Genomic DNA, 27,675 nt, shown 5'->3' with positions numbered 1-27,675 from the left:
CCACAGACCAGGAGCGACAAACGTGCTCATGCTGGAATAAACATCGTTTACTGCTTGTTTGTTCTGTAGATGAACTGAGTTACTCTACATAAATATTCAGCTTCAATGTAATTTGATTACAGAGGTGATCAAGATAGTGGGAGGAGCCAGGACACTCGGTGATCAGAGAAATATCCTCTCACATCCAGATGTCATCAGCTCCGTGATCCATGTGTTACACCTGTCCTCTCCTGTCCTCTCCTGTCCTCTCCTGTCCTCACCTGTCCTCTCCTGTCCTCACCTGTCCTCACCTGTCCTCTCCTGTCCTCTCCTGTCCTCACCTGTCCTCTCCTGTCCTCTCCTGTCCTCTCCTGTCCTCACCTGTCCTCACCTGTCCTCACCTGTCCTCTCCTGTCCTCACCTGTCCTCTCCTGTCCTCTCCTGTCCTCACCTGTCCTCTCCTGTCCTCACCTGTCCTCCTCCCGTTTCCTCTGATCGATCATAACTTTGTGTTTCAAGCCTCCCCCCACCACACACACACACACTTTCCCTGAAAGCATGTGTGTGCTCACATGTGTGTTACGTGTTTGTTTCACGTGTGTTAATGTGAGTTGTGGTCCACGCTGTGTGGGTGGAGCTGACTACTCTGTTTTGTGGGTTTGTTGGGTGGAGGCCGTTCATCTCTGGATGTTTTATGGATGAGAGCAAAGCGCAGCGTCGGTGATGTGCGTCTCATTAACATCAGACTGTTTACGCCGTGCTGCAGATTTATTCAGCCAATTAGAATCTGCAGAACAACAACAGTGTGTGTGTGTGTCTGTGTGTGTGTTTTTGTGTGTGTGTGTGTGTGTTTTTGTGTGTCTGTGTGTGTGATGAAGACTGAGTTTGAGCTTCACTTCACTGGCTGCTCGTTTCTTTCAGGATTCATTTCGCTCTCCGCGGCGTCGCCCCGTCTCCTCTCTGAGCTGCTACAGCCGCTCTCAGGTCAGCTGATCAGCTGCTCCTGCATGTACCCAGGGTGGGTAAACTTAGAGGAGATCGTGCTTTTGCTGTAGCAGCTCCCAGACTGTGGGAAGATCTCCCTCGATTAGACGGGCCTCGTCACCACCTGTTTTTAAGTCCCTCTTGAAAACCCACCTCTTTACCTCCTGATGCATCTCAATCATCCAGGAAAGTAAATCTCCAAAGTTGATTCTGGTCATCTGGACGCAGCGTTTTCTGGGAGAAACGTTTCGTCATCATCAGGTGACGTCTTCAGTCTCAGCTGACTGCAGGTTTCAGTCTTATAAGTCTGCAGACTCCGTCTGTGTCTCAGGTTCTGGTGGCGTCCTGCTGCGTCCTGCTGCGTCCTGCACACATCAGTGGTTGTAACATTTCACTGCAGATCAACATGGCAGCCGTCCAAGCAGCCAGTCTCACAGCCTGCCCTCAGCTGAAACAGGATCTGATTTCGGCGGGGGGGGCAAATCGAAGGCCATAAAGTGAGAGGGTGGGGTGGGGGGGTGAATAAATGGAGGGCAGGAGTTAAAGGAGAAGCTGTGCTCAGCATGTTCAGTCTGACTGCAGCTCAGAAATGTTTCATGGGTTCATGAAGCCACAACGAGCCACTAAGTGCACTCGCGTCCATCTTTGCAGGGTAAGATGAAACCGCAGAGCTCCAGCTGTCCTGGATCTGCAGCACGATTGGCTCATTAACCTCCTGATTTGCCTATTAGCTTGTTGTTGCAGGGGCGGGGCATAGATAACCATTCAGGTGGAGAGAAGCTGATGATTTACCATCGATCTGTGGCCCCGCCCTTACCTGAGGCCACAGACGACAGCAGAAGCGAGGCGTGGGTTTAACAGATCGATTTTAGTCTGAATAACAGGATATCGATCGATTAAGTCCTGGATCGATTATTATTGGCAGAAACATCAGAATCTCAGCTTAAAGCTCACAAAACTATTTCAACAACCACCAAACAGCTAAAACAGTAAACGAGAGACGAACACGTGGACGCAGAGCGTGGATCGCACGGGCACGCCGTCGCGCTGAAAGCAGCTCACACGTTCTGATGCTGCAGCTTCGTCACTCTGACCAAAACTGACTGAACCAGCAGCAGAAGATCAAACTACGCTTCACGTTTGTGACGTTGTATTTGATTGGCTCTGACTTCCTGCACACACACAGGATTATTCATGACACCAGGGAAACCCAAGCAGCTCATTGATCAGCATTATTGATGGCAGGGCTCGGTCTGAGCAGCGTGGGCGATGCTGCTGTTGATTCATGGTTTTGATCGACTGCAGAATATTTTAAGGTTTTCTGCAATAAAAAACCTGCTTCATGTTCTTCTGGTGTGATGCTCTGATGGATATGTGCTGATAGATGATCAGAATATTTCTGGCTGCCCGAGGCAAAAATCGGACGTTCTGAATCATAACTGAGTGAGTTGCATAAACCAGTGATGATCCTCAGCAGAAACGAGCCTGGACGACGGCTCGGCTCTCAGCGATCGGCCGAGTGTCCCCGCAGCCGTTTCCTGCTTGGTGTTCATTAAACACGCCGTGTGATTGGTTTGGTAGTTTGTTGGTGGGAGTTCTCTAAACGTTCAGAGCGAGGCGGCTTTGTTTGTGTGTTTGTGTTAGCTGGTTTAATAAGTGCTCAAACCCAGAGATTCCCCGCGGTGGTTACCAGCCGGGCTCTCAGCTTCAGGCTCTTGCTGCTGCTGCTGTTTCTGAGGTGACGGAGAGTCCCGCCCTCAGCGCAGACTTACAGGAAGTACTTCAACTGCAAGTTTTGGAGCTTTGACACTGCGAGCTCAGGCAAAATCAGACATTAGTTTCATGTCTTCAATGATCTGCATCACACCTGCACAGGTCACCTCTATGTTTACAAACTAACGTAGATCTTCTGGATCCTGTGACATCACAGTTTAGTTTCCTGATGTTTCCACCACATCCAATCAGCTCTCCTTCCCTGCAGAGATCCTCAGATCAGCCCATGAACACCTGTTTGTGTCCCCACAGACACCGACTACATCAGTGAGGAGGAGAAGCACAGGGTGGAGCTGATGTTGGCCTTTCTCACCGAGGAGTCCAAGCAGGCTGCAGCCAGCACCGCTGTAAGTACACCTGCACCTGTCACACCTGCACCTGTCACACCTGTAAGTACACCAATGTAAAAACATGGACGTGGCGATGTGACCCGTCGCTCACAGACCTGGTTCTGGTTCTGCATCTACAGACTTCACGAGAGCCTCACACAGGCTCAGGTACCTGCTGATATGAGACAGCAGCCATGAGGGCGGGGCCATATCATACCGTTCACAGTGTAATGTTGGGCAATGATAAGAAAATGAAACATGGAGATAGAATATGAGTAAAACACGCATGCGCAGTGCCTTTGTTTACATACGCACATGGTGGAAAAAGCATGGCAGCGACGCAGAATAAGAAGAGTGAAAGTGGATCGTTAAATGAAACGATGAACCTGAACTGGTTTGTAAAAATGCTGCAGCTTCACTGGTGTGGAACTGGTTTAGCTTTCGTCAGATACACAACAAAGCACTATTTTTGGTAGCGCATGCTAGCGGGCCGTCGTTATTACCGTGTTGTTTGGAAAATACGGCGCACTTAAAATCATCCTTTGATTTTTCTGAAAGTCGACAGAGCCCCTTATAATCCCGTGTGCCTTATGTATGAACTCTGGTTGTGTTTACTGACCTCGAGACGATTTTATGTGCACGGCGCTCGAACATCTGTCAGATGTTTCAGTACGACTTTGCTGAGCTACGAAGCCGCACCGCTTGATGGATTGTCGGAGCATTACGGCTATCGTAGGCGGAGCCTCGCGGAGTGATACGTACTGTGCTTCAACATAATATTACCGTATTGTGTGTGTATGACCTCTTTTTAAGTGTTGTGGATATTATACATGGTTATGCTGAGGATATGTCGGCCAGTTTCCACTGGAAATGCCTTTTGGTTAAACTGTCAGACAGGAATTTGCATTTGCACTGTTACATTTTTATACAACTTTAATGCAGATAAAAACAGCTGCTTGTTTAAGTGAAAATACATTGATGTTTGTTTGTTTTTTGCACTAATAAAGTTGTGGAGTTGTAAAGTATTTTGTCTCGTGTCAATTACATCGTCAGTTATATCGTTATCGCAAATTTTCAAACGTATATCGTGATAAATATTTTTGGTCATATCACCCTGCTCTAGCACCCCTATTATTGGTCACATGATTCATTAAAAATGCGCCAACACCGCACACACAGTGCAGTTCAGGTGAAGCTAGCAGACAGCTAGCAGCTACAGCCGCCTGGGCCACCATCCACCTGTCAGTCACAGAGGCCACGCCCCTAAAAAACTCTAAAAAGGATTTACTCGTTCAGGAAGTGAATTCTGTCCAATGTGGAGCTGCTGACAGCGGCGGCACCACGAAGCAGCTTCTTCTTCTTCTGTTGCTATTAAGGTGGAGTTCTGGCAAATGCATGGGCTCGTTCTTTTACAGCGCCTTCACACTCAGCCTGAGCACTCAAAGCACTTTCTGCTGCACCACCCACTCACACAGCTTCCATCTATGCCTAAGTGCTGTCTAACACACACACATGGACGTTAGGAGGAACTCGGGGTTCAGTGTCTGTTTATTGCTGCTGGTTCGTGCACGCTCTGCAGTAAACTGTTAGAGGTAGAGACGTTGTGTTAGAGACGTTGTGTTTGAGACGTTGTGTTAGAGACGTTGTGTTTGAGACGTTGTGTTAGAGACGTTGTGTTTGAGACGTTGGTATCTATTTATAGCTGCTGCTTTAAACCTGCTGAGGCTGATTGTGCGCTCACAGGAAAACGCCGCTGCCTGTGTGAGGACTAAAGTAAACCTGAACACAACAATCACTGATCAATATATAATTAGTCTGTAATTAATAAGTGAGAAGCTGACCCGACCGTAGCAGATTAAAAAGTTAAAGTTTGGAAAAAGGCGATTGTGAGAGAGAGCCATTTCCTGCGAGGTGTCTGTTCGTCCTGCTCGCCGTCTCCGCGGAGAAACCCGATCCTCGACTCTCCCCGTTGTCTCCACCGCAGAGCTCGGCCGGCTGAAGTGGAGGATTTATTATTGATAAAGCAGGAGAAGCGCTGCGTGTAAATCACTTTCCTGCAAAGTCATGCTCAGAGAACCGGAAATGAAATAAGAGCCAAAATATTATTAGAAGCTGGTAATGAAAGCACGGCGTTCAGTCAACGACAGCGAGGACGTGAAGGGTGGAAGAGAAAGAGTTTAAGTGCCGCCTGAGGTGGATTTCCACAAACCCACTAATGGCTCTGCTCTCGCTCAGCTGTAGGAAACGACTTCTGCTAATGTGAAGTTACGCTGCTTGTTTGGGAAGTCCAGACACGCCGACAAATGTTAAGTGGTTTCAAGCTGCATCGTGTTTTTGACACAAAGCCTCGAGAAGTGCTCGTCTCCCAACACACACCTGAGAACTTCAGATGATATCTGATCACACACACACATCATTTACAAACCCAGCTCGCTCTGGCAGACGAGGCTAAACACTGTGAATATACAGCTGTGCCCAGATGTTTATCTACACTCATCAGCATGAACGTCAGCTTTAATTGTTGTTTCCAGGGTGATCGTACAGCGACTTTACAAAACAAGCTTGACATTGTTTGTTTTTCCCTACGACGCTTTAATAAGGTGCTGCAGTGTTTGCACTGCACGAGGTCTGTTATGGGGGGTGATGACTGCTGAAACGTCCTCTTCACGGCACAAAAAGGATTTGTTTGGCAGCATTCATCGGACTGACCGATACTTGGAACAGTGGGAAAGTCTAAGGATCAAAGCTGTAGGTTTACAGGAGCTGGGAACGTGTCTGCAGAGACATCGTTTCAAACAGCTGTACGTGAGTTTATCCAGATGTGCCGTCACATCGTGACGAGAGGAAATTGGTTTGGATGTTCAGCAACAATGGAGGAATAACCGAGACTCAAACCTGCCACGAAGCTTCCACGGCGAAGCCAGTTTTACATCTGAGAGAGCGCCGACGTAGAAAGAAGAAGCTGCCACGTGGACGAGCCAGAGGCACAAGAGGCTCGGGGTGGCAAAGGGAGACTGTGTGAAAACTCTGACGCTTCAACAGCAGAGGGTCTCCGGGCAGACCATCGCTTGTTGTGGAGCGAGGCTACAAACCGCTGCTGTTTGGTTTCTATGTGCCGCATCATTTCCTGTTAAACAGGTCACGCTCGAGCCAGACACGAAGTAACCGAAGCGTTTTACACCGAATGTTTCTGAGAAATTCGGGATGTCAGCGCTTCACCCAGAAAAACCTTTTAGAGATTTATGTAACCACAACTTTGTATGATCTTTAAACATTTATTAGAACTACGAGCTCTTCTATTTTTAAAGACTTTGCAGGATGTTTGAAGCTTATTCTGGGAACAGTGGGAGCGAGGCAGCTTCCAGTTACTCGCTGAGGACTAAACGCACGAACACAGAAAAGCGTCCATCGAAAGTTGTTCATCTGCAAACAGTTCCCGCGTCTGTGACGCAGCCGCTCGGTTTATCAGCACGAGCACCTCTGTACAGGTACGGCCGCTGGGTCTCCGCCTCCTTCTGTGGGGCGGGGCTACTTTCCACTAAACACGCCCCTTTCACACAGTGGCGCTTTCTTCAAAAACACTGTTTGCTGCCTGATCACAGCTGAGGCCTGTTGTCATTCGCCGTCACACTGAGAAGCACCAAAACAGAAAGATCGTGTAGCCCCCAGGCTTCCTCGTAGACCCGAACCAGCTGTGGAGGTCTGACTCTGGTAGTTTTATTGTGTTTGTGGAAACTTAATCTTCTCATGTAGATTTCTTCAAACTCATTTCTCTGTTTTGCACAAGAAGACTTTTTCTTTGTGCAGGTTTCACGCAGGTGTTTCAAAGCTTTGGACATTTTCAGTCCTCGAGTCTGTTTCAAGCCAAAGTGTGTTAGACCCGTGTTAACTGCATAGCTGGGCTCTCTGCCACCTTGTCCTGCCTTCCTCTATTCACGCACCGCTCTCTCAGATGGCCCCGCCCCTCCCTGAGCCTGGGTCTGCGAGCGCTTTTTCCTTCGCCTACGTGCTTGCTCTTACGCAGTCATCTGATTGTTGGTTTCTCTGTTGGGTCTTTATAATATGAAGCACTTTGAGGCGACTGATTTGGCGCTAGAGAAATAAAACTGTGAAATCCTGCAGGAATTTATTCCCGTCACAGCTTATCGAGCAGGATGACCGAGGTGCAGGGAGGGCGGGCCTGTCCCAGCACCACCTCTGCAACCTCCTCACGAAGAGTTACGTCTGTGGAATATGGTGCTTATCTCCGTGGCGATGCAGGTAGTTATTAGGTCAAAGGTCAAACCTTCGTGGATGATCGTTTTTCTGTGACTTTCAGTCTGTAAGACAGGAAACGAGCGAAGCACCAGTCAGCCGACGTCCTGACACTTTGAAGCGTCTGCAGCAGATTCATCACGTCTGGAGTTTTTACTTCACCTCAGGTGGAAAATCAGTCGCTGAGACATTATTCTCGTTATTACGACACGTGAGATAAAACATTTGGTCTGAGTGGAGTTTCCACAGAGGTGGGCGGGCACACGGCTGCTGGCTCTCTGATACTCACACCTAAATCTCTGCAGCTGGAAGCAGCGGTCGTTCTTTTCTTCTCGTCTTTAATGGCAGTGGAAACTTTGCCACGTGTCATAATGGATGCTGACTTTCCAGGTTTCAGAAAGTCGCAGAAACGCGCCTGACCCGGCACAGCCTGCAGACGCCACTGCAGACGCCACTTTCAGCTGCCCGTGTGAGATTAAATCATCAGGCTGTTTGAAAAGCTGTCAGGGCGGTTAGCTGCTGCTGTCCATCGATCGTTAAAGCTCGCACACAGACACACACACACACACACTCTTACTGCTTTCTCTGTGTTTGCTGATGTTTGCCAGGACAGCACACAGGATGTCAGGGCAACCAGCTCCATAGAGACGGTGTTAAAGCTCCAGTGATTATCCTCTGAATGGAGTGCGTGTGTGTGTGTGTGTGTGTGTGTGTGTGTGTGTGTGTGTGTGTGTGTGTGTGTGTGTCTGTGTGTGTGTGTGTGTGTGTGTGTGTGTGTGTGTTAAATCTGCAGTGTTTTACAGCTGAGAGCTGCTCAGGGTTGGACTCAATGTCCCGCCTGGTTGGTTTCGTGGTCACAGCGTGATTATGGTGTTGGATGTTCGTCTGTCAGGTCGTCGCCCTGAACTGTGACTCACACCTAAAAAACACTGAAGACTAAAATAAGCCAGTGAGTAAAATCCAGAGCTGAACGTGTTCAGTTTGAATCTTGACCAGTTTGACCAGTTTGATCATGGTGGTCAGGACCAGTTTCCACCTGACTGTGAGTCACATGATTGTGTTACATTATTGTTTTTGAAAGGCTGATGCTGACAAATGCAACCAGTGACGCCCTAAAGAAAGCAAATACCAGTAAAACTAACTTATATGTGACGGTTTGTAGCCTTTCATGCTAACTACGTTATCGTACGTATGCAAACGTAAAGGAAGCGAACAGCCGGGCTGACTGAAGCTGCAGGGAAACCAAACTCGTCTACAGTTCAGAGGAACCGTGTTTTCTCTGTGTTAAAGTGTTGTTGCAGTTTTAACAGGTCGTGTATTACAGTGCACTGCTCAAAAGCACCACCAGAGGGCAGCCCGGTGAGCGATGAGCGACATGAACAGTGTTTACGGTGCTTTCTTCATCCTGTGTTTATCACCAAGTTATCTTCAAACAGTGAAGAATGAGACACTTTGATGGACTCCATCATGTTTATGTACAGCAGAGCTGCACTGAGGACTCTTAGTAATGTAATGGAGTAGTTTGCAGTGCTTCAGTTTGAATAAAGGAGGTGAAATAAGCTAAAATCTTCTTGTGGTTTCTGTGTTTTCACCGACTGCAGACGAGCTTTCATCGTGACTCTGAGACGATCGCCTCCTTTCAAAGTAAAATAAGACTTTAAACAGGAAGTCTGTGTCTGTACTTGAGCTTTGTAGGAAACTTTATTTAAAATGTTGATGATCAGTGCATTATAATTTAACAACAACAAACAACAGCACATCCTGGTGTTTGTGTGTGGAGCTGGTTCAGAGCGCGATGACCGTCTTTCAGGGTCTCTGGAGTCCCGGGTTAAATAAGGTTTGGTGAGGACGCCTCTTTGTGAGAAACGGGGTCGTGAAGCTGTCATGAAGTCAGAGGCTGACATTTGTTTCAGCTAACGATCAGCCTGACATCCTGTCTGCGTTTATATTTACACGTCAGCCAGCTCGCCGATCAACCGCCGATCCTGATTGGTGGAGCAGCGTCAGAGGAATAACAAGGATTTCATATTCTGCTCACAGGAATTTATTTTCACGTTTCCTCGCCTCCTTCACGCGCCACCAGCTGCCTGAACTTTGACCTTTCCAGCAGAGACGCCGCGTGTTTCGCTTTGCATGAGGCGCTCATCGATGGCGAGGTCAAAGCCCGATTGTTCTGCTTCTGAACCGCTGACGCGTGATATTAGACTTTTCAAAGGACCCTTCATAAAGGTGTCCTCTTCCTCACCTCTACGTTCTTCTTCTGTGGTTACAAACTGGGGACAGAGACTCTCATCAGTAGACCCTCCTCACCGCTGTCCACTGTCTCTCTCACTGAGAGGACAGACGCACGCTCCACTTGACTGTCGCGTCCATCACCCTCTCTGTTTTTCACATGATGATATTATCCTGTATCCTCGCATGTGATTGGCCACAGTATGGAGGGATTGGAGCGTAGCTGAGCCACTGTGTGAGAGCTGAGCAGCCAAAGGAAATTAAGTGAGGAGCGGCTCTCGCTCAGTGGGAGTCGACTCTTCTGATTCACTGCAAAGCGCTCTGCGAGCGCCGCTCTGCAAGCTGACGCTTTTGAACACGTGACCTTTGAACTTAATTTTCAAAAAGCGGGCACCACTACCTCGTTACGCTCGTGGTCAGCCAAAACAGGAGAAATCTGCTCTCTCTTTCTAGTCCCTGTCAGGACTCTTGCTGCAGCATTTTGGATTAGCTGAAGGCTTTTCAGGGAGTTTTTAGGACTTCCTGATAATAATGAATTACAGTCGTCCAGCCTGGAAGTAATAAATGCATGAACTAGTTTTTCAGCATCACTCTGAGACAGGATATTTCTAATTTTAGAGATGTTGCACAAATGGAAGAAAGCAGTCTTACATATTTGTTTAATATGTGCGTTGAAGGACATATCCTGGTCAAAAATGACTCCAAGGTTCCTCACAGTGTTACTGGAGGCCAAGGTAATGCCATCCAGAGGAAGAATCTGCTCAGATTTCTTCCTTGTGACTCGGTCGAGCATCAGAAACTGGACGGGTGAGTGTTTGTGTCCCCTGAAGATTATACTTCATCTTTTTTTATTCGTCTTCATTTTTGAGATTTTTAATTTTCTTATTTAGTTTCTAAAAAAGACGTTTTGTGGTTAGCTGAACACTTTCTCTCCGTCCTTCCATCGATGGGATAATGAAACACTCCGTGACGTCTGAGCGGATGATCGTGTGCTGCCTCTGCTCTCGTTGATGAAGTCATGATTGCTCCTCATCATTAGCATCATTATCCTCTGTCCCTCGCTCGCTCTGTGGATGCTTGCTTTTCTCTCCTCCTCCCGCCCCCACACTTCTTTGTTTTTGCCCCATTTTCTCCTCCTCTGGTATTTTGGTCTCTCGGTCCACTGATGGCATCGGCCGTCCTCCTGTGGGCCTCGCTGCCCTCAGACCGTCTGCCGTCAGGACTCAGATTCTGCCTCAGATTTGCACACATGCAGCCTGCAGGCCACATCAAAGCTGCCCCCCCCACACACACACTGTGTCTCTGAGTTTCCTGTGACAGATTGTGGTATTTATTTTATTTGTGCGCTACTCAGCGTCTGTGACCCGACAGCTGCTCGATGGTCGTCTGCAGAAAGCTTTAAGTGTCTGTCTGCAGAGCGCGGTTTACACATCCAAATATCGATCTTATACCAACGCTGCTATTGGCAGTTCGGGTCCTATCACACAGCAGTTGTCTGAGAGCGTTAGAAAAACCAGTCACAGCCGAACATCTGCATTGTAAGCTGCTAAAAATCAGGCGATCACCTCTGTCGCCGAGGAGACGTCGCTCTGCTAACCTAAACTCTCGCTGCTTCGAGCTCGCAGACGATGATGGCGTCTGCGGGTCTGCAGAGTGAGGAGATTTTCACTTCCTGTGATGTGACTGTAACACATCAGTGCAGCTAAATGCAGCACGAGTAACAATAGTTTGAGGAAATTGTGTTTTTAGAGACGATCTTGGTGATACATTTATTCCCAGAGGCTCGGCTCTTTATTAAAGATGGAGCTGCCAGCCAGGAAGACGGAGGAGGTTTGTGTGGAGGTGCAGAGGAGGCTGCTGGGTGGAGGCAGATGATCCTCTGTGGCGCCCCCTAAAGGCAGCCGCTGGAAGATGAAGAACTCTGCGGTCTTTGTGTATCTTTGTGTTGGTTTGTGCGTCTGAGCTTCATGGTGTCGGCTGTGCAGACACACGTGTTTGAACCGTCCTCGCTGTAAAAGGTTTGTGTATGTGTGTCATTTACATCGGCACTGTCTCACATCTGTAAAAAAGAAAAAGACCCTTTAGACCAATCAGTTTAATTAATGTAGATAATAAGATTTTAGCAACACGCCTGGAAACAGTTCTACCAACAATTACATCTCAAGACTAGGGATGGGTATCGTTAAGGTTTTATCCCATACCAGTACCAAACCGGTACTTTTGAAACGGTGCCGGTGCTTAAACGGTGCTCAAACCGGTGCTTAAAGAATGGAAAGCACAAAATTGTCCAAAAACCTCTCATGTTCAGCTGTTTTTTTGTAAAAAGATAACAATGTTAGCCTTTTCTGCAGCTATGGGGCATATATGGCATCACTCTTGGCTGGAAGCAGCTTAAACAATGGAAAAAACACAAACTTTGTCCAAAAACCTCTCATGTTTAACTGTTTCCCACTTTTTCTTTGGTCATTTTAGCCTTTTTGTCCAGGGTGAAGGGAGTATCTGCCATCAAACAAGAAGACAGCCGCATGTAGCTATGATGGTGTTTGCTAGTTCACCTTACATGCATTAATGTAATAACGTGGTTAGCCTACTCAACGTAAATTACACACGAACAACATTAAGCTACTCACGCAGAGAAGAACGGCTGCTGCTGCATCATCATCCTCATCATTTCTGCTACACTGGCAGGGCTAGGGGCCAGGACTCTCCTCTTCGGGTTTTTGGGGGTGTTGCTAACTCCGGGTCGATAACAGGCACCACACCCGCAGTAGATGTGCTCGGTGTGAGGTCTCGCAGCAAGCTATCAAATACGGCGCATTTCTCGGCTTTTAAAAAAACGCTATGCGTCGCCAGGTGTTTCATCAGATTTGAGGTGTTACCTCCTTTGACAGTATCACAGTATCAGCTTAAAGCACTTGTTGCAGCTGCTGAGTTTGCATCTTTTGCTGTGAAGTACAGCCAGAATTTGACCGCTTCGCCTTGGGCATTTTTAATCTGTAGCTCTGCTCTAAAAGAACGTACGTACCTGGACCCGCCTACTATCCTCGGAAACGTAAAATGATTGGCTAGAATCTAAAGTGTATCACAGCTCAGGAAAAAAGCACCGTAATGCGCGCTGCTTTTCAGTCTGGTTACTACCGTTTGTGTCAGAACGATACTGGTACCCATCCCTACTGAAGACCAAACAGGATTTATTAAAGACAGGCAGCTGTTTTTAATATTAGGAGACTGTTAAACATTTTCTGTACGCAAGAAGAGCGTAATCCAAACCCTGAAATGTTACTTTCAGGGTTTGGATTATTAAGACCTCTTCAACACAGATATAAACACTGAGCCTCATTGGGAGTCTGACGAATAACATCCTCTGTTCAACTTTGCTTTGTTGTTGTTGTTCTTTCTTTTGTTTTTTCCCCCATTCTGTTCTTTTTACCGTATATATGTAACCAGTTATATTTGAATCTTTGTCATCTTTATAGAAAGAAAAAACTGGAAAACCAAATAAAGAGATTTGGGGGAAAAAACAAAAAGCACCAATCAGCAGCCAGGATATTCGACTCCACTCGTGAACAAAATACATGACCTAGAAACCCAGTTATCATTCAGTACTCTCGGCTTCTCGGAGTCTTTCGTGGCTCTGAGTCGAGCCGCCTCTGCAGGCTGTGTCTTTGCCTCCTTGTTGTTCTGAGGCCATCCATCTTACATTTTGTGTCCTCATTATGTTCGTGCCAGTCTGTGCACGCTGTGACATCCTAATCCTTCACTGTCGCCTTCCTCCCCCTTTGAGCTGAATTATAAACCAGAGGACAGAACATGAGCCGAGTTACAGCTTGTTTGACAGCTGGATTCAGAGACACGTGGAGCTCTGTAAGGTTGTTTGAACTGTCAGCAGAAATCTTCCTTTTTGTTGTCATGTGACCGTGTTGGAGCTACGACGCTTTTCTTCGTTTTGTCGGTGTTGCTCCTCAGAGATCTCCTGCAGCTAGAAATCAAAGTGTGAAACCAGACCTGAACTTCAAATTGGATAAACGATGCTCTGAGGACTCCAGCTGACCGATGCAGGCTCCTGTGTTTATCGCCTCAGACTCGTGTTTTTGTGAATAGAGTCTGCTTTACCCGGTAAAGCGCTGAAAATGTTCTAAAGTCTGTTGCGTAGTGGGCGTGGCCTACACACCTAGCCCACAGGCCTCAGAGGACAGGTGCGATGAGGCGGCTGTGGTAGCGAGAACAGAAGAATGACTCCTGTGGCTTCAGTAACCTGTTACAGCGAGCACATTCACACTTCCTCTGATCATCATTTCCATACGCGGCTGCTTCCTGTTTCTGCGGTGAATCCCGTCCTCGTGTGTCCTCGTGCGTCCTCAGCTCCGCAGAGGATTCTCACTCGGGCGAGTGTGCAGGTCCTCTGATGCTGCACAGTGATGATCCTTACTGTCGTTTGCTAAAGATAGCTAAAGGTAAACTTGGTTCTTACCAAACATTTTTAGTTTTGCATGTTTTATCTTCACTTTTCTGGGTTTTCTCCAGATGTTCAGGTTTCCTCCTCCCATCCAAAGACACATGTTAGGGTCACCGAAGCAGTCTTAGAAGAGATGCACAGATCACCTTCTCCATGAGCTCAGCCAAGACATGAGCGATCTCTCCTGGGCCAGTTGGGCACACCTGAAACACCTCACCTGAGAGGCTGTAGCAGGCTTCAAGCACAGATGCTAAACCACCTCAACTGGCTCCTCCCAGCGTGGAGGAGTAGCAGCTGTAAACTCCTCAACCCACGACGGAGCCCAGACTCAGTCGAGCTCGTTCCCACTGCTTCTGTCTTTCAACCAGTTTCTCCTTCAGGCTTCTCAGCTCCTCCTCCTCCTCTTCAGCTTCTGCACCATTCATCGGTCCATGTTGAAGACCCTGAGACCTTTCTTCAGCTGAGAACGTCAGCATCAGACTGCTGATTCTCATGTCAGACACTTTAGACCTAAACCAAACCGTGCTCTGGTCCAACGTCCTCAGACAGGTGACTGGTCCAAGGTGTACAGACTCCCTCTTTATCTCAGGGGTCGGAAACTCCAGGCCTCGAGAGTCGGTGTCCTGCAGGATCTCACCCTTGGTCAACACACCTGAATCACATGATTAGGTCATCACCAGGCCTCTGGAGAACTTCAGGACATGTTGAGGAGGTAATTGAGCCTTTAAATCAGCTGTGTTGGATCAAGGACACATCTGAAACCTGCAGGACACCGGCCCTCGAGGCCTGGAGTTCTTTACCCCTGTTTTATCTGATGCTCCAAACACCAACGTCAAGCTAACCCTCAGCATCCTGCACTCTGAAGCTGATAGGACAGCGTGATGCTGCAGTGAGTGCCTGTGATTGGTCCACTGTAGGAAGTCTCAGGACATGTTCTCATCTGCTGTGTCTGCAGTGTTCAGCACACGTATGTTAGCTCCAGATGTTATCTCCAGATGTTGTATTTATTTTACAGTGGAAACAGCATGTCAGTGATCCAGGCATCATGCTGCATTCTCATTGGTTGATGAGGACTTACTGTGGCCAGTATAAACACGTTCCCAGACCATTAACGGTTAATTTCACTGAGGTCTTGGAGGATGATTGCTCTCTGTTACTTCATCTGAATGAATATTAATGAGCTGAACTATCTGAAGTCTCCTGTAATGGAGTCAGAGGTTGATGATGATTTGCATACGTGTGGAGGAGGTGGGATCAGAGCGACAGCTGCTGAAGAGCGAGGAGGCGGCGGCTGAGGGAAACTCCAGAAGCTGCGCTTTCACACCAGATTTAGAGACGAGGGCGAGAAGGAGCTAAAGAGGACGAGGAGCAGATGGAGAGAAGCAGGAGTGCATGAGCGTGCACGACGAGTTTACCTGCAGAAAAAAGTGTTTACGTTTCATCCTGTCAGACAGGAAGTGACCATCTCTCTGCTCCTTATCAGCAGAAATGTTTCGTTCCCTTCGTAACACCTGTATGCTGGGGGGATGTTTGCATTGTTAGGGGCGTGGCCTCTTTGACTGACAGGTGGATGGTGACAGGTGGCTGTAGCTGCTAGCTTCACCTGGACCTTTTGGAGTGCTTTCAATGACATCATGTGACCAATAACAGAGCGTCCAATGAGGCGGAGCTCCAGTTTTGTCGAGACAAAAGCAACAGGTCAGACTGGCCTCTTTTATTTACAGTTTATGGGTCACATGTCAGGACAAACTGCACGTCAGCGTTTAAAGCTGAAGTTGATCCTTCAGGTCCCTGAAGCACGAGTCCAGTTCTGCAGGCTCGCCCAGCGATCCCTGCCTGACAGGTGGGCCACACCTGTGCAGGTTTGGTCTGTCGACTGTGTGACGAGGACCGGTGAAAACATGAGCTCTGTAATTCTTCTGACACTGATCTGTTTCCCAGTCTGAGGAGAGACCCACTCCACTGTTATCAGAGCGTTTCACACCTTCGAGTGGGCGTAAATCACTTCATATGAAAACATAATTTTAACATTTAGCCGCTTTGCTGTAGATGCAGTCGGCTCGCAGCTCATTTCCATCTTTCTGCCACGTTTCCACTCATGTCAGCTGCTGCTTTCAGCTCATTACGTGACCTCATTCAGTCGAGAGCTGCACAGTTAACAGCAGAATAAATTTAAAGGGATTCTTTCATCACAAACACAAGTGTTCAGACTCAGCAGAGAGTCACAGGTTGGTTTCAGGACTGGAGCTGGTTTTGGAAAACAAAGGTGGTTTTCAGTAAACGGTTTCTAATCTTCAGTCGAAAAGCAGCGAGAAGAGAAAAACATCAGTGATGAAGTGAGATGAAGGTGAGGTGGGAGGAAAATGTGAAGGGACTGAGCTGACAGAGCGAGGTGTCAGAGGTCCAGAGTCTTCAGAGACTTAAATGAACAATCAGCGGCAGAGAGGAGAGGAAGGTGTCAGGCGAGGAGGAGGAGGAGGTGCTGAAAGGAGACGCAGCCAGGGAGAGAGTATTGATTCCTCTAAACGCAGGTGATTAACGGCGGTGAGGAGGAGAGAGAAGAAGAAAGCAGAGGTGACGGGTAATCACCCGACAGGAGGGTTCCTGCCTGCCAGCTTTTGACGGCATGCTGTGTGCGAGTTTTTTAATTAACTTATTGGGAATTTTGGTTGTTTATAACCCACACCTGCCACTCAGGGAGAATAAGGGTGACCCAAAAACATCAGAAAATCCTGCTGATATCTGCACCGATGTGGACGGATGGTGTGTCAGGACGCCACGTAGGTCGATGGACATGGAAGTGATCAGCCTACAGAGGGCTCAGTTCAAAGACGCCCTGAAAATCGATGTGAAAACGTGATGCAGCGGGCGCTCAGTAGTTTGGACGGCCCCCACGTGCTTGTACACATGCTCGATGTCACGCTGTGGTGGGCGTGGTTTGTGATGTGGCGGCAGGGAAGGCTGACACACCGGAGCACCATCAGCAATCACGCCTCTTCGCATAAAAAGAATGAACTGTTGTGTATGTGTGGCTGGCCCGGTGTGTAAGCGACGACAACCGAAATAAAGGAAAGCGTTTGAAAGTACAACAACGTGGTCGAGTCTGCCACGCATCTACACACGCCATTCCTAATGAGTTGATGGATGGCATCCTGGGGAACTCCTCCCACATCTGGACCAGCTCATCACTGAGGTGCAGCCTGGCGGCGTCGGGTGGACTGAAGCATCGTGTCCTACAGCTGTGCTGTTGGATTTTGGTATCAGTATCTTCGTCTTCGACCCACTGCACCAGGGCAGGCGCTGACACGGCTCTCCGCTGCACTGCACAGCTTACGCTACGCTGTTCAGCCAGTGTTTCAGCTAAGCTATCAGCTATCAGAGTCCTCCAGCTGTAGACCCTTCCTGTTTGGGGGGGTCTCATTGAGGTCTGTGCTGCACCTGTTGGTAATTTCATTAACAGCACAGTAGCTGATTACACCTCCTCTAATGACCTGAGCAGATCAAAATCCCAGTTTCACAGACTTGATGTTGTACTGATTCAAAAGTGCTGCTTTTTGTGTTACAGTTACAGTGTTACAGTGTGTTATAGTTACAGTGTTACAGTGTGTTATAGTGTTACAGTGTGCTATAGTTACAGTGTTACAGTGTGTTACAGTTATAGTGTGTTACAGTGTGTTATAGTTACAGTGTGTTACAGTGTGCTATAGTTACAGTGTGTTACAGTGTGCTATAGTTACAGTGTTACAGTGTGTTATAGTGTTAGTGTGTTACAGTGTGCTATAGTTACAGTGTTACAGTGTGTTACAGTTATAGTGTGTTACAGTGTGTTATAGTGTTAGTGTGTTACAGTGTGCTATAGTTACAGTGTGTTACAGTGTGCTATAGTTACAGTGTTACAGTGTGTTATAGTGTTAGTGTGTTACAGTGTGCTATAGTTACAGTGTGTTACAGTGTGCTATAGTTACAGTGTGTTACAGTGTGTTATAGTGTGTTACAGTCACAGTGTTACAGTGCGTTACAGTTATAGTGTGTTACAGTGTGTTACAGTTACAGTGTGTTACAGTTACAGTGTGTTACAGTGTGTTATAGTTACAGTGTGTTACAGTGTGTTACAGTTACAGTGTGTTACAGTGTGTTACAGTGTGCTATAGTTACAGTGTGTTACAGTTACAGTGTGTTACAGTGTGCTATAGTTACAGTGTGTTACAGTTACAGTGTGTTACAGTGTGTTATAGTGTGTTACAGTTACAGTGTTACAGTGCGTTATAGTTATAGTGTGTTACAGTGTGTTACAGTGTGTTACAGTTACAGTGTGTTACAGTGTGTTACAGTTACAGTGTGTTACAGTGTGTTATAGTTACAGTGTGTTACAGTGTGTTACAGTTACAGTGTGTTACAGTTATAGTGTGTTACAGTGTGTTACAGTTACAGTGTGTTACAGTTACAGTGTGTTACAGTGTGTTATAGTTACAGTGTGTTACAGTGTGTTACAGTTACAGTGTGTTACAGTTAGTGTGTTACAGTTACAGTGTTACAGTGTGTTACAGTTAAAGTGTGTTACAGTGTGTTACAGTTACAGTGTGTTACAGTTACAGTGTGTTACAGTGTGTTATAGTTACAGTGTGTTACAGTGTGTTACAGTTACAGTGTGTTACAGTTACAGTGTGTTACAGTTACAGTGTGTTACAGTTAGTGTTACAGTGCGTTACAGTTAAAGTGTGTTACAGTGTGTTACAGTGTGTTATAGTTAGTGTGTTACAGTGTGTTACAGTTACAGTGTGTTACAGTTATAGTGTGACAGTGTGTTACAGTTACAGTGTTAGTGTGACAGTGTGTTACAGTTACAGTGTTAGTGTGACAGTGTGTTACAGTTACAGTGTGTTACAGTTACAGTGTGTTACAGTTATAGTGTGACAGTGTGTTACAGTTACAGTGTTAGTGTGACAGTGTGTTACAGTTACAGTGTGTTACAGTGTGTTATAGTGTTACAGTGTGTTACAGTTACAGTGTGTTATAGTTACAGTGTTACAGTGTGTTATAGTGTTACAGTGTGTTACAGTGTGTTATAGTTACATTGTTACAGACTCCACCTGTTTCTGAAAGAAAACATGTTTAAAGCTCGTCCAAGTCAAACTCCACCGATTCAAATGACGGTGTGTTCAGAGTCTGAACGAGATTATTTCAGGAGGTTTTCAACAGCAGCCTGACTGCTGTGTGCAGTGGGTGGTGAAAAGTGACAGAGGAGGACATGCAGGAGGAGGTGGAGGTGTGACATCCAGGTGTTGATAGGTTGGAGGCTTCGTGCTGTGTGGATGCAACAGAGAGAGACGGGGGGACAGCGGGAGGGTGGGAGTCAAAGGAAGGAATAAATACAGGAGGGATTTGTGTGGACGTGTTAACTGCTGCCACACAGAGCAGCTCAGGATTTGGGAGGCTGGAATCATTATGCACGTTTTTAACATTTTTCTCTCTTATTTTGAAAGTCTTTGTGTTTCCCTCTCAGATGAGTGGGTGCAGCATCACCCACAGGTTTGTGGCAGCGATGATGATGAATGTTGGTTTTCTGCAGGGGGAGATCTGTGTTGGTGTTATCCACAGCAGCAGACGGCTGCTGATGGGCACGCAGTCACGCCCAGGTAGAAACTGGAGCTCCGCCTTCTGGGCGCTCTGTTACTACAGTAACCTCACAGCAGCCATGTTACTGGTCACATGATTCATTCAAAAGGCTCCAACAGCACAAACAGGATGCAGAGGTCCAGTTCAGCCTATCAGCCACCTGTCAGTCAGAGGCCACGCCCCTAACGATGCAGACTTTAAATGATCTATGTAGACCAAACAGCTTGTGCCGTTTGTTAAACTGTCAGTGTGACCTTTCCCCTCTGTGGGAGTTTCACTCTGTGATGGCTGATGAGCGCGCTGAGCGGCACCTAAACTTTACAGACGTGTGCGAGGGAGGTGCTGGGAGGAGGTGCTGGGAGGAGGTGCTGGGAGGAGGGAGGAGGAGGGAGGAGTGAAGGCTGAATCTAGTGAAGAAAGGTTGTGAAGTGAAAACATATGAAGGGAGCAGATGGGCTGAGAAGGCAGCGAGTGTGAAGAGCGGGTGTTGATGTCTGCGGGAAGAGTGTTTCCCTTCGCACCCGCGGCGTTAGCTCACATGTCCCATCATGCACTGGGGCGAACGCCGGCAGCAGAGACAACAAAGTGACTGATGAGTTTGTCTTTCTGTCCTCAGCCCACCAGCGAGGAAGATCTCTGTCCCATCTGCTACGCTCACCCCATCTCTGCCATCTTCAAGCCCTGCTCACACAAGTCCTGCAAGTGAGTCGCACACACACACACACACACACACACACACACACACGTCGGGTGCTCATATCTTACCATAACCTTATCGTAACACTGGCACTAACGCCACATTCTGAGTCTAACATGCTGGTGGCGGGCAGCACATCCCGAGTTTACAGGACGCTGAGACGGCGATGAAGAACGCCCTGCTCGGTACAGCTGATGACGGCGAGTGTGTGTCCAGCAGGATCCTGAAAGTGTGAGATTGATCCTGCAGACGTCCTGACACACACGGCTGACTCACACACTCTCACCTGTGTGAGTGAGTCAGCTGTTTCCTTACTGCAGCTGGACGCCGCCGTGGGCGCACACCTCCTTCATATCTGGATGCATATTTCATGCTATCCTGAAGGTGCGCTTGATTTAGCTGAGCTGGCACGCCAACTCAGCGGCCGTATGGATTGCTGCAGCATGATGGAGAGCGCTGTCACCGGGTGAACCGCTGATTCCTCCTCGTGACAAACGGCAGCTCTGAGCGTTCACTCAGGCCCCTCTAAAGCACACAGACAGGTTTCAGTGTGTGGGTCACACATCACGCCGGGTGAAACGAAGCTTCAAAACGGATCAAACGTCGTCTGATTGGACAGCTGTGTGTCGTCGGTCCTCTGGCAGCTTTCTTGGCTCAATAACGACTTAAATAATAATCTTAATTCTGCCACATTATTCTTTATTCTTACTGAACCTTTCAAAATAAAAGCCCAAAACTTCAAACCAATATTACCATTAAAAAACATCTAAAGTAAAGTTTTATTGTATAGCACCTTTCAAAATAAAAATCACAAAGTGCTTCACAGAAGCTAAAACACAGAAACAAAAATGAACTAAAAGCAAGTTTAAAAGATTTTATCTGTTTTATAAAAGAGACTGCTGAGTCCACAGGGCTGAAGCTCACAGGGAGACGGGTCCAGAGTCTGGGGGCCACAGTTACAAAAGCTCTGTCAGCTTTTGTTTTCAGCCTCCTATGATGGACACCAGCAAGCCCTGATCACATGACCTCAGGGACCTGCTGGGATGTAAAAGGTCTCTGATGTATGTCGGCGCTCGTCCCTGCAGAGCTCAGAACGTGCTGAAGAGCGAGTAAATACAACAGAAACAAGCTGATAAACCCTGAGACAGAAAATCCCCCGACAGCTTCGTTAGAGCCGCTGTTCTTTAAATATGGCTCTCTGATGGGGTGGGCGCAGGAAGTGATGCAGAGCGGTGACAAGCTTCATCCCAAAGAACCAAAAGCATGACCTAAGTGTCGACTTACAAAGAGATCTGCACAGGTGACGTAGCCAGCAGGTCCTGGCTCGCCATCATCTGTCTGAGTGTGCAGGTCGCCTCCCACAGCTGGAGCTGCAGCTCGCTGCTGCACGTGCTCACAGTAACCCTCTAACTGTGAAGATGTGTCAGCGCAGCTCAGTCACACATAAACACCTTTAATGCTCAAAGCTGTTTGCAGACGATCACATGATCAGCGTAACTTCCTGTTTCCTCTGCAGAGCCTGCATCAACCAGCACCTGATGAACAACAAGGACTGCTTCTTCTGCAAGGCCACCATCACCGGAGTGGAAGACTACAGCAAGCCGGCCTCCTCCTAACACACGCACACGCACGCACACACACAGACACACACACACACACACACACACAGACACACACACACACACAGACACACACGCACACACACAGACACACACAGACACAGACACACACACACGCACACACACACAAACACAGACACACACACACACACACACACACAGACACACACACACAGACACACACACACACAGACACACACGCACACACACAGACACACACAGACACAGACACACACACACGCACACACACACAAACACAGACACACACACACACACACACATGCAGGGTGAAATGAGGCACCATAACTACACACAAAACCAGAGCAGTGATGTGAAGACAGCAGCAGAACCAGCTGTCACATTAGCTCAACAGCACCTCCACCTGTCAAAGCAAGTACACCACACACACACACACACACACACACACACACACACACACACACACACACACACACACACACACACACACAGTGCTACAGGGAGAACCTCATCCTCCGCAGAGGAAGGCTTCAGGACTCCCACAGTAATTTAACACAGACACACAAAACTCACATAAAACACACAAAAAGGTCGACAAAGAGCCAAACAGCCACAGATCCAGCGTCCTCCATCACCACCTGATCCACAGCTCAGAGCTGTACCTGCACACACACCTGCTGGACTGTTGTTGCCCTGCTGGGACAGTTTCTGTCCTCATCAGGCTCCAGATCAAGTTTAGTGTCACAAACACAGAGGACGTCACTGCTGTTGAGAAGCTGCTTTAAGATAAACGTCCACATCAAGAAGTGATTTCAGGTCTCATAGACTTCATTCCCAGCAGAACACAGAAACATGTGACCTGTTCAAATCGGTTAAACAAACGTCCATCCTTTAACTACAGGCTGCTCTTCATCAGTAAAGTTCAAACCGTCAGCAGATGTTTGAACTTCTCCACCAATCAGAGAAAACCTGGACCTGGCGTGGATGAGACGCACATGTGTGACTGTGGCCGGAGATTACTGCGCTGATGATGATGACGGTGGTGTTTCTGCTCGAGGAGTCGTTGCGTGCTTGCTGTACTCTGCTGTTAGTGCCACAGTTATGATGTCACACATGTTCACACTGTGGGGCGCCGTTTGTAAAGTGAAACATGCTGAAATTAACGGCAACATTTTTCCACATTTAGCTCAAAACGAGTCCTTTTTTTACAACATTTAGTAAAATATTTGTAACTTTTCATAGTTAAAACAATTTTAAATGTTAAATCTAAATGTTATATTTAAATCTAAATGTTACAGGAAACTAAATATTTAGGCTAACATGCAAATTTATTGTACGGATCAACGGAAATACCAAAATAAAAGCTTTACGAAAACCTCCGGAAAAAGGAGAACACATGAGAACCGTTTGGACTCAATCTACACATGTAGGTTCATTTTCTTAAAATCACTTTGGACAACACTGTTTTACGCCATTAACTGCTGGTTAAGGTTAGGAATACGGTTAGGTTATGGTTCGGTTTAGGGCTGGAACGTCTATTACCCCGGGGCCGTCCACTGGGATTCAGCCATAATCCGGCGCGGACCTTAAGTTTCCTCAGGAACGCCGCGGGACGTGACAAAACATCAGTATGCTACGCCCGGGAGAGAGCAGACAGCCCCGGGGCTGACCATCAGGCGTGAAATGACCCCTGCTGGTCACTTCTCACCGCTGAGCTGCTTCACTTCTTGCCTACCAGCAGCGATTTAGCTGAGAACCTCGGAAGATCCGAGTCGTCGGCCATGCAAAGGTTCAGCAGCTGCAGTCTCCACATTCGCTGCAGCACACGGACATGCTCGTAGGCACGAAGTGAGGGGGAGAGCAGACCAATCTGACCACTACCGGCACACTTTTGCACCGGACGTTTTCGTAAAGCTTTTATTTTGGTATTTCCGTTGATCCGTACAATAAATTTGCATGTTAGCCTAAATATTTAATTTCCTGTAACATTTAGATTTAAAATTGTGTTTTAAATATGAAAAGTTACAAATATTTTACTAAATGTTGTAAAATAAATATTCACAAAAACATGTTTTTGTAAAGTTTTGAGCTAAATGTGGAAAAATGTTGCCGTTAATTTCATGTCTCACGTTACAAACGGCGCCTCATATCACACAGTCTCAATGCGACGCCGTCACTTTGTTTTCAGCATGTTGAGGACGGCGTGCCCCGGCGGCGTGTTTATGGCGTGTTAGCGGGACCTCTGTGTGCCGCTCCGGGCTCCTGTAACCATATTAAATTATTTATCCTGAACCAGCGTCTCTGTTCATTTTGTGTATTTATTGATTAGTTATTGGAGTTTCTTGCTAACCGAGCCACCTGACCTCAGAGTGCTGACCCCGCAGTCTGACGTGAAGCTCGATTTTCTTCCTTTATGGGACAAACAGAAAAGGCTTCTCAGCCTGTCAGGAGTAGGGATGGGTATCGTTTAGATTTTATCCGATACCGGTACCAAACCAGTACTTTTGAAACAGTGCCGGTGCTTAAACGGTGCTTAAAGAATGGAGAACACAAAATTGGTCCAAAAACCTCTCATGTTCAGCTGTTTTTCTGTAAAAAGATAACAATGTTAGCCTTTTCTGCAGCTATGGGGCATATATGGTATCACTCTTGGCTGGAAGCAGCTTAAACAATGGAAAAAACACAAACTTTGTCATTTCTCGGCTTTTAAAAAAACGCTTTGCGTCGCCAGGTGTTTCATCAGATTTGAGGTGTTACCTCCTTTGACAGTATCACAGTATCAGCTTAAAGCACTTGTTGCAGCTGCTGAGTTTGCATCTTTTGCTGTGAAGTACAGCCAGACTTTGACCGCTTCGCCTTGGGCATTTTAATCTGTAGCTCTGCTCTAAAAGAACGTACGTACCTGGACCCGCCTACTATCCTCGGAAACGTAAAATGATTGGCTAGAATCCAAAGTGTGTGACATCTCAGGAAAAAAGGGAACCAAATGTGCGCTGCTTTTCGGTCTGGTTACTACCGTTTATGTCAGAACGATACTGGTACCCATCCCTACTGAAGACCAAACAGGATTTAGGATTTCCCTAGTCAGGTGTCGATCGCTGGGTGAGATCCTGAACGCTGACGCAGCAGAAACCACCCCGCTGAAGGAGCAGGCGAGGTGATGGAGCTCCACCCCTCACCTGACTCACCTGAGATGAACCAGGAGGCAGGAAACTGAACATATCTCTAAGTTACCGTACGCAAAGACCTGCTGTAAGAAACCGTCAGGGTCACCTGGTCCAGCCCTAACTATATGCTTTAGCAAAAAGGAAAGTTTGAAGCCTAATCTTAAAAGTAGAGATAGTGTCTGTCTCCTGAATCCAAACTGGAAGCTGGTTCCACAGAAGAGGGGCCTGAAAACTGAAGGCTCTGCCTCCCATTCTACTTTTAAATACTCTAGGAACAACAAGTAGGCCTGCAGAGCGAGAGCGAAGTGCTCTAATAGGGTGATATGGTACTACAAGGTCATTAAGATAAGATGGGCCTGATTATTTAAGGGGACATGAAACGCTGCACAAGGCTCATTTACACCATGTTTAAAGCTTTAAAACATGTTTAGCGCCATCTTCTGTCAGTATGGAGCGTGACGTCTTGTGGTTGGTTGAGGCTAACAGACTCGCGTTAGTTTATGTTAGCTAACGAGTGACAGGATCAGAGGAAAATAAGGACAGTAAAACTGAACATGAGGACGACTGTGTTGCTGCAGCGATGACTTCATGTTAAACCAGGATGTCCACGTTACCGTCTGCAGCAGGAAGTGGCTGTTCGCTGTTCGGCTAGCTGCACTGAAACAGGATAATCCAGCTGTTAGCCGTGATGTTGGCGTTTGTAAATGAGCCTGTGTGAGTCACCGCACCTGGAGTCCAACACTGCAGCTGTTCCTCACCGAGCCCTGAAATCTGCCTGCAAACAGATGTTTGTAAGATGCAATCAGCTCACTTTGTGTAATAAAATCTTTTCCCCAACACAAACAGTTTCCAGCATCTGCATGCACATCACACCAAAAACACAAGTTTCTTATGAAACACGATAGAAAATCCTGACATCCATCAGCAGAAAGGTTTTATTGCATTTTGATTGCATCAGCTGATTGGTGTCAGTGCAGCCAAACAATGAAGAACCACTTCCTGTTGTGTCTAAACCTTTAAACACTTATTTCACAGTGTGTCAGAGTTATATCTGTCAGGGTGCGTGTGTGTGTGTGTGTGTGTGCGCGCGCGCGTGCGTGTGTGTGCGCACACATGTTTTTATGTCCTCTTTATTTAACAGTGAAGGAGAAACGTGCTCCGCATGAAATGATCTTGTGTCTCTGTGTGCGTTTGCTTCACAGACTTTGTGTTTGTGTTTTCACTGCTGTTTTCTATTGAAAGCGCTTTGACTCGATGTGTAACAAACTGCACTCACACAGCATCCAGTCAGATGTCACAGTTATACCCCTGGACTGGACAGTCTGCAGTTCACACTCAGTTTTCTTCATGTAGATTCAGGCGGAGTGGACAGAGTCCACAGGATCACTCTTCATCACGGCTTCAAACTTTCACACCTGTAAACAAAGATGGCCTCAGAGTCCGGTGGATGACCTCTGTGCTCGTCGGAGTGACTGCGTGCTGAGTGTTGTTCCTGTGCAGTCAGGGCGCTGTGGAAGGATACGACGGTCTGTACGAGCGGGTGATGCGGTCAGAGACGCAGCTTTGCTTTGAATCTGAAACCTTCAGCTCTGCACACCAGATTTAAACTGTGGTGTGTGAGAGACCTGTTGGTCAGGCCGGGTGGACGGAGTTTATAGATCGAGACAGAAATAGCTGCAGCAGGGGTGGAGAGAGGGAGGAAGAGGAGCGGTGGTGAAGATGAAGGAGACGTGCACAAGGACAGGAGTATTTATAGAGGAACAGGAGCCTTCAGTTTCCTCTGATCGATGGAGGAGCACAAGACCTGCACACAAGTGTGTGTGTGTGTGTCTGTGTCTGTGTGTGTGTGTGTGTGTGTGTGGTAAATGGGTCAATGACAGCAGCGGGGAAAACTTTCCATGTTAACTGGAACTTGAAAACAAGCTCGTCCAGGCAGAGTGAGCACGCCTCCACCTGCCAGGAGGAGCAGCACACAACGTGTGTGTGAACACTTATCTTACATGTAAAACAATGTTACTATTTTTATTTATGTTGTTGTTATTCTGTTGCTGATGATGAGCGATCGCAGCATGTGGTTTAAAGATGAAGCTCTGTCTCCACCTGCTGGCCGACCCTCAGCCTCACACCTGCTGAGGTGTATATCTAATAATCTCCTGAGATTATTAGATATACACCTCAGCCTCACACCTGCTGAGGTGTATATCTAATAATCTCCTGAGATTATTAGATATACGAGCCGCTCATATTTTGCGCTCTCACCTGATGAAGCCCAGAAGCTTCACTCTACACCTGCAGGGCGAAGCCACACCTGAGTGAAGCCACAACATGTGAAAAGTGTGGAGGAGACGTGATGGAGTCAAAGGTCAACATGAGCACGTGTCCTTATACGTGGAGGTAAATGATGGCTGAGTTCTCTGGTCACACCCAAACAAACTGTGTAAACCTGTAACATTCACAGACTGTTTATGAAGAAGCAGCCAGTATGGACGCGTGTTAAACCGGCAGTGTGTCTAATGTCCAGCAGGGGGCGACTCCTCTATGAAGGGGCTGAGGGCGCGCTGTGAATAATTTACCTGCAGCCACAATCTGG

The 27,675-nt window shown here is 47.3% G+C and overlaps 1 protein-coding gene across 1 annotated transcript in view; it reads left to right on the top strand.

The window, feature by feature from the left end:
* The window catches only part of rnf123 (ring finger protein 123), a 90,828-nt gene extending 66,618 nt beyond the window's left edge, over positions 1-24,210 (top strand). Inside the window, exons 37-39 of the mRNA XM_087841147.1 lie at positions 2,989-3,083; positions 20,240-20,325; positions 21,837-24,210. Of these exons, the coding sequence (XP_087697273.1) occupies positions 2,989-3,083; positions 20,240-20,325; positions 21,837-21,936 (281 nt within the window). The 3' untranslated portion in view covers positions 21,937-24,210. The remainder of the gene's footprint in view (positions 1-2,988; positions 3,084-20,239; positions 20,326-21,836) is intronic.
* Positions 24,211-27,675: the final 3,465 nt, after the last annotated feature.

Source organism: Neolamprologus brichardi, chromosome 5 (assembly GCF_056152115.1).
Source record: "Neolamprologus brichardi isolate AB-2024 chromosome 5, ASM5615211v1, whole genome shotgun sequence".
Taxonomy (NCBI): domain Eukaryota; kingdom Metazoa; phylum Chordata; class Actinopteri; order Cichliformes; family Cichlidae; genus Neolamprologus; species Neolamprologus brichardi.
The sequence above is the reverse complement of the archived record's forward strand: the minus strand, read 5'-3'. Positions and strand labels throughout refer to the sequence as shown.